Here is an 18,543-nt window from a genome sequence, read left to right on the forward strand (position 1 = left end):
GAAATGGGAGTAAAATGTGTTGCTCAAAAGAGACACTTGAGTAGAATTGAGGAAGAAATAGCAGGCTTTAATGTCAGGTGTAATTGGCTTACCTCCACCATTTTCGAGGATACTTACAGTACTTTGTTGAAATGCAAGTGTTGTTGAATGGAGAGCTACAGTACAGGAACACATTTGTCGACTGGAGATGAGCCTACAAAATAAACAGAATACAAGCAGGCCACGTGCAGGACGGCTGCAAAAGAGACCACTTCTTCTTGTTGGATTTCTTTGTTCAAATTTGGCCCCAACAATGAACTGCTTTCAGACATACTCGAAGACGCCGCGTCCGTTACGCTTGAATGAACACTTGGGAGTAGATATCACAAAATCTCGAAAAACTCATCTTTACCAGCATTTCAGCCAACAAAATGATGCTTTTTGCAGAGGAAATTACCTCACAAACCAGGTCATGGTTTAAAAATTCGAAAATTTCCACGAAATAAAAAAATAGCTTTTTTAGACTAATGGGTTTCTTGCTAAAACTTTTCACCTTCGAACGTAGGTGGCGCTCTAAACAGTGGCCTGCTGCGATCCAAAACGAGGCTGCCGCCTTCGCATTGTTGAATAGCAAAGGTTGTGGCCTCGTTATGGATTCTAACGTTGGTGGCGCTCTTCAAAGAATACGGTCTAGGGGTCTGGAAATGCAGCCTAAACGGTGGAATGTTACGATCCAAAACGAGGCTGCCGCCTTCGCATTGTTGAATAGTAAAGGTTGTGGCCTCGTTATGGATTCTAACGTAAGTGGCGCTCTTCAAAGATTACGGTCTAGGGGTCTGGAAATGCAGCCTAAACGGTGGACTGTTACGATCCAAAACGAGGCTGCCGCCTTCGCATTGTTGAATAGCAAAGGTTGTGGCCTCGTTATGGATTCTAACGTAGGTGGCGCTCTTCAAAGAATACGGTCTAGGGGTCTGGAAATGCAGTCTAAACGGTGGACTTTTACGATCCAAAACGAGGCTGCCGCCTTCGCATTGTTGAATAGCAAAGGTGGCAGCCTCGTTATGGATTGTAACAATTTCCCCGTTTCGGACCCCGAGACCGTATACGTTAAAGAGCGCCACCTACAGTCGAAGCTGGAAAGATTTGGCGAATAATTAAGTCTTCCCAATTTTTTTTATTTGGAATTTTAAGTTTGAAACCAAAGCCTTGTTTAGGTAATTTCCTCTGCAGAAAGCAATATTTTGTTTGCTCAAAGGTGCTTGTTTGCTTGTAAAGGTGAGATTTTTGAGATTTTCTTGTATCTACTCATTCATCATCGGGTCTTTGGCCAAATACACTGTGCCTTCCCAATTTCACTGCAATTAAACCCTGGTCCTGTCTTTGCCGAGTGTCACATCACAAGTTCTGTATCTGGCCTAACAGAAACACAACTACGAAGGTAAATCACACTTTTTTGTATATAGGCATCACTGATTTTCAACAAAAAGATAGCATGTCCTAACACGTCAGTTTTAACTGGGAAAATAACGAAACATGAAGTCAGAAAGAGTCAGAAAGTCACATCAGCTGCTGTCAAACTGAAAAAAAATCAACCTCAGCCGAAAAAAGTGCATTAATTTCAATTAAAATATTTCCAGAACACCTTTCAAAATAAGTGCAGGGAAATCACCTATCTACAAAAGGCCAAACAAACGAAACAAATTAAAGAGATGCAGATCACACATATACTTTTTGCTCATTTTATTTCAAAGACTAAAAACATTCAGTGCAGTTCGTCCACTTCAAACATTACCATGATTATGAAGGCTTTGATGAGTTTTAATTTTGGTAATACACAAGGTAGCCATTCTCAATCTCGTTCAATGAATTTGTTGTATTAAATTGTCAGGTGTTAATTTGGATGGTACCAGACTATTTTATGACCCACGTCTGTGGCTAGAAACATTAAGGTGCATTCATTATATGCTTCCATTTTCACTGAAAATGAAGAGATCATAACAATGGCCATTTTTTTGTAAAGCGTGACACATATCCACCACGAGGGTCCTTAAGGCGCTGCCGTCATTATCCCTGCATATTGTGCTCACAACATCTGAACATTCCTGAAACCATCTCAGCCCCCTTGGGGAATATACCAGCCCGGTGCTGCCATTGCAAACAAGGCACAAACAGCTAAACACAACCGCGTCTGCCCTCACAGGAATCCATTTACTCCTGGGTGGAGAGAGGCACGTAGGGGTAAAGTGGCTTGCCCAAGATGCTGACACCAGCGAGATAAACTCGCCGCCAATATCAATGTAGCTAAATCATGACTAAAAATAAAAGTAAATGTATTGAGTTTTTAAGAAAATAGAAAGAATTCCATGTACGACTGCCGCAATTTTTTTCCATTACCATAAAAATGGGGCAAGACATATACTTGATATTCTCCCCAGGAACTAAGCCCCGCTTCTTATCCTTTGAATTCCCTTAAACTAAAATTCTACAACTTTCTATTTGATGAAGCTCAACAAACATGAAGGCAGGTGCGTGAAACTTTCCATGAAACTTCTCACATTTATGCTGGGTATAGAGACTGTTGAATACAATAATCCTAGCACTGATCATGGTAAATTCTTTCTATCAAAAACTACCAGCACTTTTGGACAGTGCGAAAAATGTACATTTTGAGACTTCCTTTGACTTGTTTGAAAGATATTTACAGAGGTTGAAAATTTACGCTCATGTAATATTTGTAACTCTTTTTCTCCATCAGAAATGACTTCAAGCTCAGTTCGAGTCCTTTCCTTACTCCAGCTAGTCCTGTCTGCGAGCAGACTGATCCCAACAGGTTTACGAGGTAACCAGACATCGTCGGCACAGACCGACCAGCCAAGACTACTTTCTGCTGTGAAAAAAGAAAATGTAGCCATTATAGTGAACCATCAACACTTCCTCATGTGAATGCAATTTTATCCTTGATCAACTGTTGCTTTTTATCTGAAATTTCTCCAAAAAGTTGAAAATTTTAAAAATCCCATTATCAGTCGCCATGCAGTAAATTTTTACAACAGACCTTGCATTTGGACAAATCATCTTCACCACAAAAGCACACAGCATTAATAGATATCATTTTCCAAATCAGCATTTTAACGATGGAACTTGGGTGCGAACCCAAAATTCCAGATCTCAATCATATCAAGCTCAACGCACAAACCTTTCATTATTATGTTACTTGCCAAAAAGTATTGGAGTATGTGAAGACATTAAACATTTCTAATACCCACAAAACCTAACTCCAATATTTAGTCAATAACTAGTCTCCAGTGAAACATTTTGATTTTTTCTGAAGTCAAGTTGTTAATAAAAATCCCAAATAATTCAAGACATTTGTAAATGCGTAATCTTTCCTGTCCTTTTTTAAAAGTCGCATTTAGTTATAATCTGGTGCATGGAAAGAAATTCTGAATTGTAACACAACATTTCAAAGTCTGAATCAGAATTGCAGAATTTAGCCAGGTGATGATCTAGGGGAAACCCCTACACCACGGCCCAATTTCACGGCACTGCTAAGCACAAGATTTTATACCAACATAGGCTCCGTGTATTTCATGGAGACTCTATGCAGTACCCGAGGCAAAAGGCACGCTTAGCTCAGAGGAAGACTTTGCTTTACAACGTGACAAAACAATGGAACGCTCTATGTGTGAGCAATCATAGGCACGACCACACCGAGCACTGTCATGAAATAGTGCTTACGGTCAGCAAAAGTTTCTAAGCACAATTTCTCTGCCAACTGTTAAGCTGCGCCATGAAATTGGGCCCAGGAGTTAATAGGCTAATTCCAAATGTCAACAAATCCCACCGAAACTGAGAACGGACATAACGTGGGTGGAAAAGTTGAAGATTCCCATGGATTTACAATGGGCTAATTGTGTAGTGTTTTCTTGAAAGCTTTCAGACAAACCCTGAGTACGCAGTGTTATGAATATACGTTGGTGTGAGGGCAAAACCATTGATCAATTTAACATCTCCTGACGCAAAATACATCTTGAAATTAGGCCAGTTTATTTAACGTAACTTGCGACACCTTGTGTAAGGTTCGGTCACAACTTAAGGCATAGTGTGATGATAGACCATTCTGATAAGCAATGAACAATTGTTTATATTTACTTTTTTTATGAAAACTGAGAATTTGCATGGATTTCTGGAAATAGCTGTTTCCATGGCGATAGAAGCCACTGCCGTCCAACAAACTGAAACCTGTAAAAACAAAAAATGCCAGGGAAACGACTTGTAAATGAGTGTGAGAAATGTTTGTTACAGACGGAACATTCAAAAGGAAATCCACCAAAAACAATCCTCTTGCTGATGTACATTTTCTGGTTGAAAGTTGACAGAGTGAAAATACATGTACCTGTATTAAGGAAAGTTCATAGTTGGCGGGAAAGCGAACACAAAAGAGAATTTGTGATGTCAAATCAAATATTCACACTATGAATTCACTAATGTTGAACACAATTCAACTCAAGGGACCTTTTTGCTGCAAATCTTGTGTGACGTCAAATTCGCTTTGCTTTCTCATTCCCTTAAGTACAAACCAGCCTTCATTTTAACAATGCAGGAGGTTGGAGAAACCTACCAAGAGAGTGCCTGTACAAAAGCCTGCAAAATTTGGTATGACACCTACCTCTGCTATTCCACTACATGATTACTGCAGGCTTGAAAGAATGCGGATGCCTGGAAACTTGTTGGTTGTCTAGCATGATGGGCTCAAGATGACCGGCTGGTTACTGTTATCTGGCTCAAGATGACCAGCTGGTTACTGTTATCTGGCTCAAGATGACCGGCTGGTTACTCTTATCTGGCGCAAGATGACCGGCTGGTGGCTGGTTGTCTAGCATGACTGGCTCAAGATGACTAGCTGGTTAGTGGTTGTCTAAAATGAAATTCAACACAAGACACGGAACAGATGATTTGAATGTAACAGGAAAGTGGTTCAGTTCCAACTATGCCCAAAAATGAGCTGTCTCAGCTTTGAATGGTTCTTTCAAGGTACAGTCCATCATTTGCTGCTATTAAAAAAGTAACTGAAGATAGTATTGTTACAACCTGCACTTGGTTTACAGATAGTTATGGGACTCAACTGTCAATGTGTCAATATAAAGAAAACAATAAAAGAAGGCCATTTCCAACGATGCACCTACAGACGCAGTTTTTGGAAACTTGCCAGCAGCAGTTTCTTTTCATTGAAGTACGCGCAAGCGTTGTCATGACGCACATGTGGGTGGGTTATTGTAACTCAACAAATCAATGGATGGCATCATGTAGCCACACTCAGCAGTGTTCAGCATGTGTAATTCAGGTGCAAGTCAAAACTTGACACTTTACTTTTGATTTGAAATAAAGATCCTAGAATTTAAAAAAATATTCAGTATTCACCGAGCAAAAATTTCATCATGTTAGTTTTTAGGCACCCTTCGTTAAACTTTCAGCACTTTTGTTGCCTCAAACGGACATAACGCAAAAATTAACAAACGATGGATTGAACCAGTAAGTCAAGGGATTTGATGCAAAAAGTCATGGATATTCCTGGCACTGAATATATCAAGGCCTTTCATCAATTTCCCTCAACATAAACATTTTATAGTTCACGTGGGACACAGCCAAAGAAAAGAACCAAATATTCAGGCCTTTTATCTACTGAACCTTCTTGCCTCTTTCAGTTCATGATTTTTACATTTTTTCTTCAATTTGCATCTTATTCCTTTTGCAAATCAAATTCTTACCACTTCTGCACGACTTACCACACTTTGTGAGCAATGTCTTCCTGTGATGACATCAAAGCAACAGCGCCCTCACTTGTCAGGAAAAGCATGGACGAATTGAAGCGACTGTGTTTCTAAGAAGTGCATTCTTCAGTTGCATTCACCAAAGCAAGGACCTCAAAAAGATTTCACACACTTAAGAGAAGTAGAATGTTTCATGTCATTGGACACTTAAATACTGGTCTAAGTTCCAGGCTTGTATGTTACTGGAGTAAATAAAAGAGCCAGGGTTCTAGGGTTCCACAGTTTCAGGAATCAGAAATCGCTGAACTGGAATGCGGCGCGGTTAGGGCAAATGTTTTCCAAACTGACTGGATCCCGTCGATTGTACCCATACTGATTAGCTTGCATTGTACGGCTCTTCATTCAAGGTCGCATCAGTTCTGTTTGTCATCCTCTCCTAATTGGTTCAGGGCCTGGGATAACTGGGTGACCCTCTCCAGGATCTTGTCCCGTTCCTCCTCCGCCAATCTGCCGCCGCATTTCTGCAGGAACTTGTCCGGATGCCACAGCAGCTGCTGCGAGCGGACGAACCTCTTCAGCTCCGCCGCGTCGCCTCTGTCCACGTCGCATAAAAGCACCTCCATCATTTTGTCCGCGTTGCCGTGGCGACAAGGCCACGGCACGTCCTCCAATCCCAGCTGGTTCGTCTCTTGACCCTCCCCGCCGAACACCTCTGCGCATCGCTGCAGATACTCCGCCTTCTGGCGGAGATGCCTCTTCTGGAGTCGCTCTGAGTGCCGGCGCTGATACTTAGCGTGCTCCTCTTCCAGTTTCCTTTGGGAGTTGCGTTTCTCCTCTTCCCGTCGTTCTCTGTCTTTGGCTTGCCCCTTGCTGCGTGTTGGCTGAGCTCCCTGGTATCGCTGCTGCTGTTTCTGTCTGTGCTCTGCAGCTATCCTGGTGGCCCATTCATCAAAGGATTCCTGATTCAGATTTGTGTAACCTGATAAATCACATCACACATTCAGAAGTTACTGATACAATTTTAACAAAACGGACATTTCAAAGAGTGATTTTTAAATCTTATAAAGTCTGACAAAAACTTGTGCAACGACAGAAATACTCTTGTCTGCACATTAAACTTGTGGCAAGTTTAAAAAATGTATGATGGTATGGACTTACAGGAAATCATTTAGGACCAGGCCCTGGGGCATGGTCGTACTGCTGGTTGTCACTTACAGGAAATCATTTAAAACCAGGCCTTGGGGCATGGTCGTACTGCTAGTTATTACTTACAGGAAATCATTTAGAACTAGGCCCTAGGGCATGGTCGTACTGCTAGTTATTACTTACAGGAAATCATTTAAAACCAGGCCTTAGGGAATGGTCGTACTGCTGGTTGTCACTTACAGGAAATCATTTAAAACCAGGCCTTGGGGCATGGTCGTACTGCTAGTTATTACTTACAGGAAATCATTTAGAACTAGGCCCTAGGGCATGGTCGTACTGCTAGTTATTACTTACAGGAAATCATTTAAAACCAGGCCTTAGGGAATGGTCGTACTGCTAGTTATCACTTACAGGAAATCATTTAAAACCAGGCCCTAGGGCATGGTCGTACTGCTAGTTATTACTTACAGGAAATCATTTAGAACTAGGCCCTGGGGCACGGTTGTTCTGCTGGTTATCACTTACAGGAAATCATTTAAAACCAGGCCTTGGGGCATGGTCGTACTGCTAGTTATTACTTACAGGAAATCATTTAGAACTAGGCCCTAGGGCATGGTCGTACTGCTAGTTATTACTTACAGGAAATCATTTAAAACCAGGCCTTAGGGAATGGTCGTACTGCTAGTTATCACTTACAGGAAATCATTTAAAACCAGGCCCTAGGGCATGGTCGTACTGCTAGTTATTACTTACAGGAAATCATTTAGAACTAGGCCCTGGGGCACGGTTGTTCTGCTGGTTATCACTTACAGGAAATCATTTAAAACCAGGCCTTAGGGCATGGTTGTACTGCTGGTTATTACTTACAGGAAATCATTTAAAACTAGGCCCTGGGGCACGGTTGTATTGCTGGTTATAATGGCAAATTTCATTTATCAGTACTGAGGGAACCACTTTCAGGGGAATAATCATTTGAAATTTACCATGTACGTCCCAAAAATTGCAGCCAATGGCAAAACATAACGATGGTATTTCACAGAAATGGTTCATTGGGATCATTCGCATGGGACTGTACTGCACCTGTGCATGGTCAAAAAGCACCTGACTAGTGGTCTGAACTATATGTTAGCACCTGAACTTGCTCTTGGATTTAAGGACACTCGGTCAAGAAAGCAGGTTCACGGTTCTGCGGGCAAACTCCCCAATTACGTTACAAATCCTAGCCAGCTGACCCCTGAAACCTTGGTGGTCAATTGATTCTATATTTTGGATACCAAATTTGTTAAAACTTCACAAGTGCTTTCCAAGCTACCTCTTTCACAAATGTTTGAACCTAGCCCTAGCACTTTAGAATAAGAGCAGCGCGCACACCTGTGTGTCATTGCACCCAACATCGGTTGTTAAGGGTAGAGTACTTTGGTTGCTATGGGTAGAGTACTTTTGACGTGTCCATAGCAAGCTGGCAACAATAATGAAAACCATGTGACTAGCTCTCAGCCAATGAACATAAAGAATGTGTGGGACAACCCCATCCCTGAGTTCATTCAAACAGAACCATCTCATTGTCCCAAGGCACAAACTGCCTGGCTGTATTGGTGGCAAACATTATCAGAAAATTTCGTCCTTGGTTGGTGACAGCTCTTGCCACAAAATGCACTTTGCTTCTTAGGTGTTTAAGAAAGGAAGCATTTTTGTTAGGTACTAAAGCGTAGTCTATAATTTAGTACCTCACTAGCTGCATAAGATGTGTTATTACTTTGTGAATTGTTGGGTTCATTTTGCATTGACGGCCAGTCACAATTTGTCAACCATTTGTTGACGAAAGCAACAACACAAGAGAAAACACTATCCCTGTGAGGGAAGGACCATCGATATTTTACCCATATCACACGAGAGGGTTTTTGGGTGTCTGATCAGCCTATCTGAGGTGGCGCTGACTCATCTTCCTTCACCTGCACAAAGCAGGGTGTGTTACACACCTCCCTCGCCATACTGCATACCTGTGTCATCCCACGGGGTGTGGTCACGCATCCCCTCCATGTCTGCTGCCCATTCGTCCTGCAATCTGGACTGCCATTCGGCCTCCTCCCTCTGTCTCGCCTCTGATGCCGCTTTCTCCTCGTCTTCCCTCGTCAATTGCTGTTTGGAGAAAACAAACACAAGATAACAGAGATCGAAGAACTTGAAAACATCCTGAATTGCACTTATTGCAAGGCACGGACGCTCAATGACAGGAATGGATCTTCAAGAGATGTTGGATCTCCAAATGCATATTGAGTCAACGCTCTTTATAACCTTGTTAAAAACATCATTGTTATACATGTAAAAAGATTGGAAAACTGAAGAAAAAATAAAAGAATTCAAGAGGTTACAACATTCAGAAGTTGCTGTTTACATCATTTTGAATATTCATCCTCTTTGTATTGACATTTACTTATCTAAATTTCAACCTTCAAACAAACACTACATCTCGTAAACCACATGTACAGTTGAAAACAAATTTTAGTACACCAAAAAACTTTGAAGTTAATCCAACAAGTTTAAATTTTCCACAGAGTAAACGTCGAAGACACAGTGATTTTTTTAATTTTCCGGCATGAAGTTCTTTGCCTTCAGTGAATTGTTCTCATCAGCACAGATGTGCCATTTCCAACATGCACCCAGTTACCAAAGATTGGAAGCAGCTGAAACTTATTGGAAACACACACTCTACCCTACTCTAATGGCCTCGTGTCACATTTGGCTTTGTCTCCACCTGGGCTTTGTGCTTCAAATTTTTGTGAATTTAGCTAGTTGAGACCCTTAGTCTAGATGGAGCTCCTACCGCTCAAGTATTTCTTTGTCTGATACGATGCCAAGATCTTAAGAACTCTTATTTCTTCAGTTGGCTGATTTGAACAAGTCTCAAGGTTTCTTTCTTTCAATGCACTCAAGCACTTCCCTAGGACTTACTTGATGTGTCAAGACGTTCAGATGGGCATTTGCAATCTGAGGTACTAGACAAACGATCTTGAGTTGCTTGAGGCGCCCCGACCGAAGGAATAGGTCAGTCAGTGACTAGATTTACAAAATCTTGGAGCTGAAGAAAGCCATGGATATCCATACAAACATTTCTGGCCTTCTACTCAATAAAACTTACTTGACTTGACTCACCAGGCATGCAACTCAGACTTTGACAAAAACAAGGAAATTCCAATCTTTACGAGACTTTGTAAAGTGTTTTTTAATTTTCAATGGCATGAGGATGAAGTGAAAAATGAGGAAATCAGCTGATCCGAGGAAAAGTTGCATGCCTGACTTACTTGACTATTAAACAGATCTCTGACTTGAGCCAAACTGCCACTACATGCAATGACTTTTCCTGAACTGTTTCCAATGGGTTGAACTTTCCTTTGCATCATTTGATGAAGCCACGTTTTTGCAGTGTATTATGGGATATTTCCTGATACTTCGTGCTTGGTGGGTTAGCTATTTAGGCCTGGCCCGAGTAATGTCACGTCAGGGTCAAATCGAACAAAGTCTCGCTAGCACGAGTATGAGCGCGAGGTGGTAATCACACTCGGTGCTTGTGAATAAGCCACAAAGCGCCCTCTGTAGCACCTGCGAAGACCACTTACCTCCACCCTCTCCTGGGACATCTGTTCGACTTCCTTCAACAGCAGTCGTGGAGTGCGCCCTCGCTTGTTGGCAATGCCAAGAATGATGGACAGGCAGCTCCTTTCCAGGATAGGCAGCACAAGGTCCTTGAAAGCTGAACATCACAACAACGTCACAAATTTCAAAAGCATTCTTCAGCTTATTTTCGAGAAGATCAAAAGCACTTCCTGTGCTTTGTTATTGGGATTAAAAAAAAAATAAAGGGTCAATGTGATGAAATCTTCTCGGATGACACTTTCTGTGAACCTTGACACTCTTCTTTAATGTTCAATACGAAAACTGTCAGACATCCTTTTGGGTTGATGTCATTCAAGGAAGTCACTCTTCAATTTATGGGCTTTTCGGTTTCAATTGTGAATTCAAACTTTGCTCTCTGAAAACACTCCTGAGAAAATGTTACCTGTCAGCTTCTTACCAAGTGCCTACACCACAAGAAATCACCAAAGAAAAGGACATTTAGGGCATTTAAAATATCACAAATGCCAGCAACTGTTTGTGCACAAATCAATATAACATTGAGGTTCCGTCCCTAGGATGATGCAACAGTTTGGCTCATGAATATGGAAATTTGCATTAGCGTGGCAATCACAAGCACAGCAAAATCCCTGGTACCAAAGCCAAATAAAATTGAAAATCAGCTCAACTGAGACACAAGGGCACATCTCCAAATAGCGGTGAAAAAAATGCATTGCGTAGACCCTTTTAAACTTCCTCTAAACTTCCAAGAAGAATTTCTAAGGAAACACTGATAAAGAAATCAATTGCTTGGTTGTCACTGTGGCATCCTATGCCGAGTAACTTGCTGAAGTGGTTTCAACTAGTTTAACATAATCACATATTCATTTGTCACTGTTTCCATGGTCTCTCTTATGGGATGCCACTTCTCTGAGCTCAATAACCATTCTGCGTTCTGCCCTATTCTAATTAGAATTTTGTCAATTACCATATTTGTGGCCATGTAGTACCCGCTGCAGGGCGAGGTGTAGCGGTGTGTCACCATAACTGTCCTGCACATCTGCTCTGGCGCCATACTTCATCAGTAACCGCAGCATGGCGTCATCGCCGCTGGCACACACCACGTGCAGCACTGTCCTCTGCCGATTTGCCCTGCCCGGCAGCGTAGCATTCACATCCAAGCGGCGATCGCGGTGGTGTCTCTTGAGGAAGGATTTCAACCTGCTCACTTCCCCCTGGCTCACGTAGTCAAACATCTTCTCCACTTTACTTCTGCCCATTTCTGTGTCAGCAAAAAAAAAGAAATAATGCAGAAATGGCAAGTTTTGTCCAAAGGTCTCTTGCAGAAAAGTCAAACTACGTCTCCTTTTCGAAAAAAAGGAGAAAAAGAGAACTTCAAAAGGAAAACAAACCACGAACTGGATAAAAATTATCCATATTCAGAAATAATGGAATAGAACACAGAAGTGAATATGTCACATGTACAATTATGTGTGTGTAACGAGCACAAGAACCTGCCCATGAAGCACCACGTGTGCCTACTCCATCCACCTGCCCTACACTTCCTGCTTCAAAATGACATCATGCTTTGGTGCTCCATATTTTGGGTACTTGATTGCTAAGGATGAACAAACTGCAGTGGTGTGACTAATTTATCTACATCCTGGGTTGGATATGAGTTCTGCAGTTAAAATAGTTTCCACTCCAGGCTTCCTATTCTTGTCTTCACACACCTTGTTACTTCGCTAATTATTGCTCAAAAATTAAAACCCAGGGCGACTTCCCCCAAAATTAAACCTGCTGATGTTCAACAATGTATCACGAGCAGTCAGTGTTGTATCCAAAGCGTCTTCTCCAATTCGGGTAACGAGTCAATATTCCCCTAAATGAAGTTGCAAGTCATGTTTTTTTTTGGAGTCGAGTCAAGCCAAAGGGCAAATGATGCTTTGAAGTGTTCTTCCAATTCTTTTAAAACTCAAAGGGGGCTGATGGAAGTACTATAATGGATGGAGGGCCAGGTAGCAAGTCAAAGGGGGTCGATGAAACGACTGTAATGGATGGAGGGCCAGGTAGCAAGTCACAGGGGGGGGGCTGATGAAACGACTGTAATGGATGGAGGGCCAGGTAGCAAGTCAAAGGGGGGCCGATGAAACTACTGTAATGGATGGAGGGTCACGTAGCAAGTCAAATGGGGCTGATGAAAATACTGTAATGGATGGAGGGTCAGGTAGCAAGTCACAGGGGGGCTGATGAAAATACCGTAATGGATGGAGGGCCAGGTAGCAAGTCACAGGGGGGGGGCTGATGAAATGACTGTAAAGGATGGAAGGCCAGGTAGCAAGTCACAGGGGGGCTGATGAAAATACCGTAATGGATGGAAGGCCAGGTAGCAAGTCAAAGGGGGGCCGATGAAAATACTGTAATGGATGGATGGTCACGTAGCAAGTCAAATGGGGCTGATGAAAATACTGTAATGGATGGAGGGTCAGGTAGCAAGTCAAAGGGGGGCTGATGAAATGACTGTAATGGATGGAGGGTCAGGTAGCAAGTCACAGGGGGGCTGATGAAATGACTGTAATGGATGGAGGGTCAGGTAGCAAGTCAATTTTTGCAAGTCTAAGCCAAGTCAAAAGTCATTTGGTCCAGTAACAAGACAAGTCACAAGTCATTTGATCACAGGTCGAGTCGAGTCCAGTCCAGTCCAGTCAAGTCAAGTCAAATCCCAAGTCATGTGGTCCAAACAAAATCCAGTTTTAAGTCTTTTTGTCCAAGTACAAGTCAAGTCGCACGATGAGTGATTTCAAGCCACAGTCAAGTGATTCAGATGTGGCCATGGGCAGACAAGACCGAGTACATGTAGAGGTCACAAGCTGAACAAAGTCTTACACTGATCATTTTAAGAAATGCAAGGCATAAGTTGATAGGGTGAATTTAAAACCTTAATGGGTTTAATTGAGTAGTTTACTGACTTGGGTTGGTAACAAGTCAACAATGTGCAAGTCCAGGTCAAGTCACAAGTCAAAAACTAGTAAGTACACGTCAAGTCACTAATCACAATAGCGACTCAAGTCAGGGGCATAGCACCAGGATTTAGGGTCCACCTGTGGACTTCCTTCCCATTGTAAATTCAGGTCAGGTCTGGTGCAATTCTGTACAAATACGAGGAAGAATATTGTCAGAAAAATTGAAAGCAATTTTTCATATTCATTTTTTTCCATCATTAAGATACCAGTGTTGAAAAGAAAAACCTTCAAACATGTCATTGTAAATGAAGTTCTCTTTTCACAACGAATGTTAATGAAACATCAAAACTTTTAAACTTGGCAGGCAGACTCCAAGGCTTGGTGGCTACGTTTTGAATTTTGTGGGAGACAAGCCAAACCTGGGGGGGCACCAGGCTACTTCTGTAGGTTGGAGGACACTGCAGCACTTGTACAATTTTTTCTGACGGTCAACATTTTATTGTTTAAACAGACTTGACCTGTCTGTTCAGACAGATCTGACCTGTCTGTCAAGACAGATCTGACCTGTCTGTCAAGACAGATCTGACCTGTCTGCAAAAACAGACCTGACGTGCCTGCCAAACTGCAAAGCAGACTTGACCTGTCTGTCAAGAGAGATTTGACCTGTCTGTCAAGACAGTTTTGACCTGTCTGTGAAAACAGACCTGACGTGCCTGCCAAACTGCAAAGCAGACTTGACCTGTCTGTCAAGACAGACCTGACCTGAGGGGAAAACAGACCTGACGTGCCTGCCAAACTGCAAAGCAGACTTGACCTGTCTGTCAAGACAGACCTGACCTGAGGGGAAAACAGACCTGACGTGCCTGCCAAACTGCAAAGCAGACTTGACCTATCTGTCAATACAGACCTGACCTGAGGGGAAAACAGACCTGACGTGCCTGCCAAACTGCAAAGCAGACTTGACCTGTCTGTCAAGACAGACCTGACCTGAGGGGAAAACAGACCTGACGTGTCTTCCAAAGTGAAAAACGGACTTGACCTGTCTGCCAAAACAAGTCAAGTCTCAAGTCAAGCCGAGTCAAAGTTAGCAAATCACGTCAACAACTCTGCTACCAGTCATGTAGATGAGTCCAACAGCGGCAGATTTTTCAAAGTGGGGGTCATTTGTGAGACAATCAGACATCAGCCATTAAAAAACCCAGGGTTCATACATGTAGTATCAAGACCCCAAAACTTCAAAGACTTTTAATGACTTTTATAGTCCATTTTCAGACTTTTTAATGACTACAATAATCATTATGTGTAATTCTACAATGCTGGCAACATGCTCGATTGTGATTAAATCGTGTTCCTTTGATGTGACACTACAGGACTTTGACATAACACGAATAACTGTCCTCGATTCGCAGATCAACTTGCTTATAGTGCAAAGTACTGATGTAAAAGATGAAAATTTAATGACTTTTAATGACTTTATTCGTTTTCTACAAATATTTCATGACTTTTCCAGGAATTTAATGATCGCTACGAAACTTCAGACCTGCAAAACATAGGGGATACCCCCCATGCTTCCACTGCCAGTGGGTAATTTCTTAATCACTACTTCCATGACTCCTGCCTCCCTAATGGCTATAAATGGATCCTCGTATTCTAACATCAAGATAAGGTCATGGCAACGGAAGTTGTAGATTTGCGTTCTGACAATTTCAAAAGCATGAGGCATTTTGTTCATTGTTCATTATTTTAATTCGACCTCCCAAGTCGGTCGACAGAAACTTTTCAAGTATAATAGTACTGCCAAACTACCACAACCATGCTGAGGGATGGGCTACATTGAGGCCTTTCACAAGTTCATGGATCAGGTTAAACAGGGATCATCACAACAGAAAAGGCCAGCAGTAAAGTGTACATAATAAATGTAAATGTGCAAGTCGATGCGGCGCATGTGGATCGGCAGTAGCTCAAGCAAACATCAGGACATATGACAGCCATTAACAATTTGCTAAGTATGGATGAAATTGCATAAATATGGCATTTTATACAGCATGTACAGCTGCTAGAACTAAGATTCAGAACTCGGATATTTTGTGTCTTTTTCTTAAGAATAATGAAATTTGTGGAAATTAGTATTTTTAGGGGCAGTGGTGTCAGGACATGCATGCTGTGGACACAAATCTATTACTTCTACTCTCATGGCCAAACAAAAACAGCGTTCCACTGAAATAGGGGCGTTCATTACCGTTAGCACCCTGTTCCTAATTTCCTATATTAAGGAAAACAGTCCTGGTGATTTGGAAATTGCAGGTGTGTGAAAAAAACCACTCCTGGACATTTCCAGGCAGGCAATTTTTCTAGGCGTGTGATTTTGAAAAATGAACCAAAACCTAGGGTCAATCAAGACATAGTAAAATAGAAAGATAAAATTGGGTCAACATTACATGTACAACATGTACAACAAATACAACCAACAAAACCAACAAAAATGGTGCAACAGTTTAAGATCACACCCCCTTACTTCAAGCAAACTCCAAGAAATATGTCCAATACATGTAAAAAGATTCAAAGTTCTATGACGGTCACAAGATCATGCCCTTTCCATAACAGCAGCCTTGACGGACCATGCAGAGCTCCTCTGAGCCACAAGATCACTCCAATTCTCTATTCAATTTTTTTCAAATAAATCTCTCGATTTTCCAGAGATTTCTCTTAGCCAGATCTCCTTCCTGTGAGTTATTTCCTTTCACAACGCTAAAAAAGTTTATTGGGAAACATCAGGACGTTTACACAAAAATCTGCTGCGATCCGCGCCGGCATGATCTCTCCATGGCTTTCACGCACTATGTTCTGCATCATGATTGACTGGTCTGGTCCCAGTCTCGACCTCAAAGGAATTGGTTGTTTCCCTACCCATAGGGCGCAGGAGCCTGCATCGTGAAAGCATGTCGACTTCTGAAGATTGTTTCGTGCAGATGCGAGCAAAAGCCCCAATCTTTTTTTTCCAAAAAATGCCACTGTTGTGATCGGAACAACTTACAGGATAGACATCTCCATGAAAAACTTGGGATAATTAGGGAATTCATTGGAAAAATTTGACTGAAAAGTGGCGTGATCTCGTGGCACTGCGTTTGACGTGTAGAAGCACAAAGCCATGTACAGTCTGGTGTATGTAGCATTAGGCATGCAGCAGCAATGCTTGCTGCAGCGCTGTGTGACGTGCGTGTGCTGAACAATTGTACACTGACAGAGCTGCTGCGCTCAACTGTGTTGCCAGGAGACTAAAAAATGATTCTGTCATCACTAACTGGTAGGTACATGTACATGTAGGCCTAATTCTTTTCGTTTTGTTTTTCTCACAAATTGCGAAGTACATGTATAATTATAAAGTAAACTCACGCCAAGGAGTGCGGTACGGATGGTTTCAGGCGTGCAATTAATAGCACTTCTTGAGAAGCTTTTAGGCGTGCATTGGCATGAGAGTGCAATCGCACGCTTTAAAATGAAAGGACTGGGAAAACAAAGTCTACTTTTTCAAACTACATGTAACATTCAGACCGTGAGGATCCGTTCCTTAATCCTAGTGCAAGTAGCTCTAGTTTAGGTAAATTTTGACAATATTTAAGCAAGAAAACCAGAGTTTTGCACGAGTTCCGCGAAAGATGACCACATCACACCATTTTGTTTCACGTCTTGTTACCCGACCTAGCCATTTGGAAATACTGAATTTCATAAAAGAAACTTTAATGGTTCCAGGTCAAGGAACCAGACTACATCATGCGCTGATTTGTCTTTGTTTACAGCTCTTCGTCTGTTCGTCGCATCATTTACGCTGCCAGGCACGTTTTACCCCATAATATCCCCAGAAAACCAAAGCCCTTCACTCTTTTGTTTCTGATATGAAAGAGGACATCACCGCCAACTTATAATTTAGGTGCTTTGTTTCGAAAAGGTAGACTTTGTCTCCTTATAGGAACAGGGTGATAATGCCATTAATGAACACCGTATGCCTTATCGCAAATAGGCCTACTGCATGGGTGATTTTGCACAATGGTAGAATAAACTAGCAAGGCATTTTTAAAAATCACCCATGCAGTATCTGCAATATGGGTGCTACCTACATGAAGCCCTACCTTGCCCCACTAGTGTGGCACGGACTCTCACTCCCGCTCCATGGACACGACAGCGCAAACTGCAGTAAGCCTACCCGTACGACCAATAACCACCCAGTGATAACTGCACGAACTAGCAATAGGCCGAACTAGTGGGCTAGCCAGCAGTAGCCAGGCGCTACCGATCATTGCCGATCGCGGTGTTTGGTCATCATCATCATTCATCTGTTTATGGTTACGCTCTTGGCCTAAACATGTCTAAATACTGTCTACTGAATTAATGAAATGGTGATGGCTGTTTTATTCCTCCGAGTTCCAACTATTTCAACCTTACCTAAACTTCTCCCTTCCTTACTGCACATGAGTTGCTCAAGCGAAAATCAACTTCGCCGAAAATCAACTTCTCTTGAGTGCGGCCATTTCACATTAATCCAACTCTTGGTGGCGCACTCCAGCTTTGTGTTTCAAATCTCATTCTCAGCTCAAGTTTTTGTTATAATTTCAAGAGTTGGTTTGCTGTTTTCTTGGTTTTCATGCCAGTAAGCCGTTTCCATATTCCGCGAAAAAACTGTGATGTCATTCCAGGAAAAACTTCCCAATGTAAAATTGATTTATGAACATAACATTGAAAAATCCTGCATTTTAATTTTTTCAAGATCTTGCTGGCCTACTTCCGTTTTTCATTGTTTTTGTAATTACATAAAAATATACAACATAATAACATATTTATCGGCACACAGCCTACTGCCTTACCGAATGACTTCACAGTAACAGCGTCAGTCCTCATTGTCAAGAGAGCATGAGTAATTCTAAATATTTCTCCATAAAATGTGCACTTTTCAAAAAATGTAACCCACTAAAGATGTCAAACAGTTTTCCTACACTGAAGAAGCTATATAGAGAATAAAATTCCAGGAAAATTATGTCCCAACAATTATTTTTGCAGCTACACTAGTACTTTCA

The 18,543-nt window shown here is 41.9% G+C and overlaps 1 protein-coding gene across 2 annotated transcripts; it reads right to left on the minus strand.

The window, feature by feature from the left end:
• Nucleotides 1–1,707: 1,707 nt before the first annotated feature.
• Nucleotides 1,708–17,952, minus strand: LOC110990996 (NF-kappa-B inhibitor-like protein 1). 2 transcript variants are annotated; one of them, XM_087139440.1, is made up of 8 exons: nt 17,915–17,952; nt 11,500–11,793; nt 10,517–10,650; nt 8,900–9,038; nt 5,769–6,732; nt 4,652–4,900; nt 4,135–4,224; nt 1,708–2,866 (listed from the first exon to the last, which is right to left on the minus strand). In XM_087139440.1, the coding sequence occupies exons 1-5, from the start codon at nt 17,940–17,942 to the stop codon at nt 6,167–6,169; spliced, it is 1,161 nt and encodes a 386-aa protein (XP_086995566.1). In that variant the 5' UTR covers nt 17,943–17,952; the 3' UTR covers nt 1,708–2,866; nt 4,135–4,224; nt 4,652–4,900; nt 5,769–6,166. The 2 variants fall into 2 exon arrangements, with proteins under 2 accessions (XP_086995566.1, XP_086995565.1); XM_087139439.1 differs by having other exon boundaries at nt 1,708–2,869.
• Between the last annotated feature and the right edge of the window lie 591 nt (nt 17,953–18,543).

Source organism: Acanthaster planci, linkage group LG07 (assembly GCF_054643075.1).
Source record: "Acanthaster planci isolate LZ-2023a linkage group LG07, COTS_SCS, whole genome shotgun sequence".
In the NCBI taxonomy this organism is placed as follows: Eukaryota; Metazoa; Echinodermata; class Asteroidea; order Valvatida; family Acanthasteridae; genus Acanthaster; species Acanthaster planci.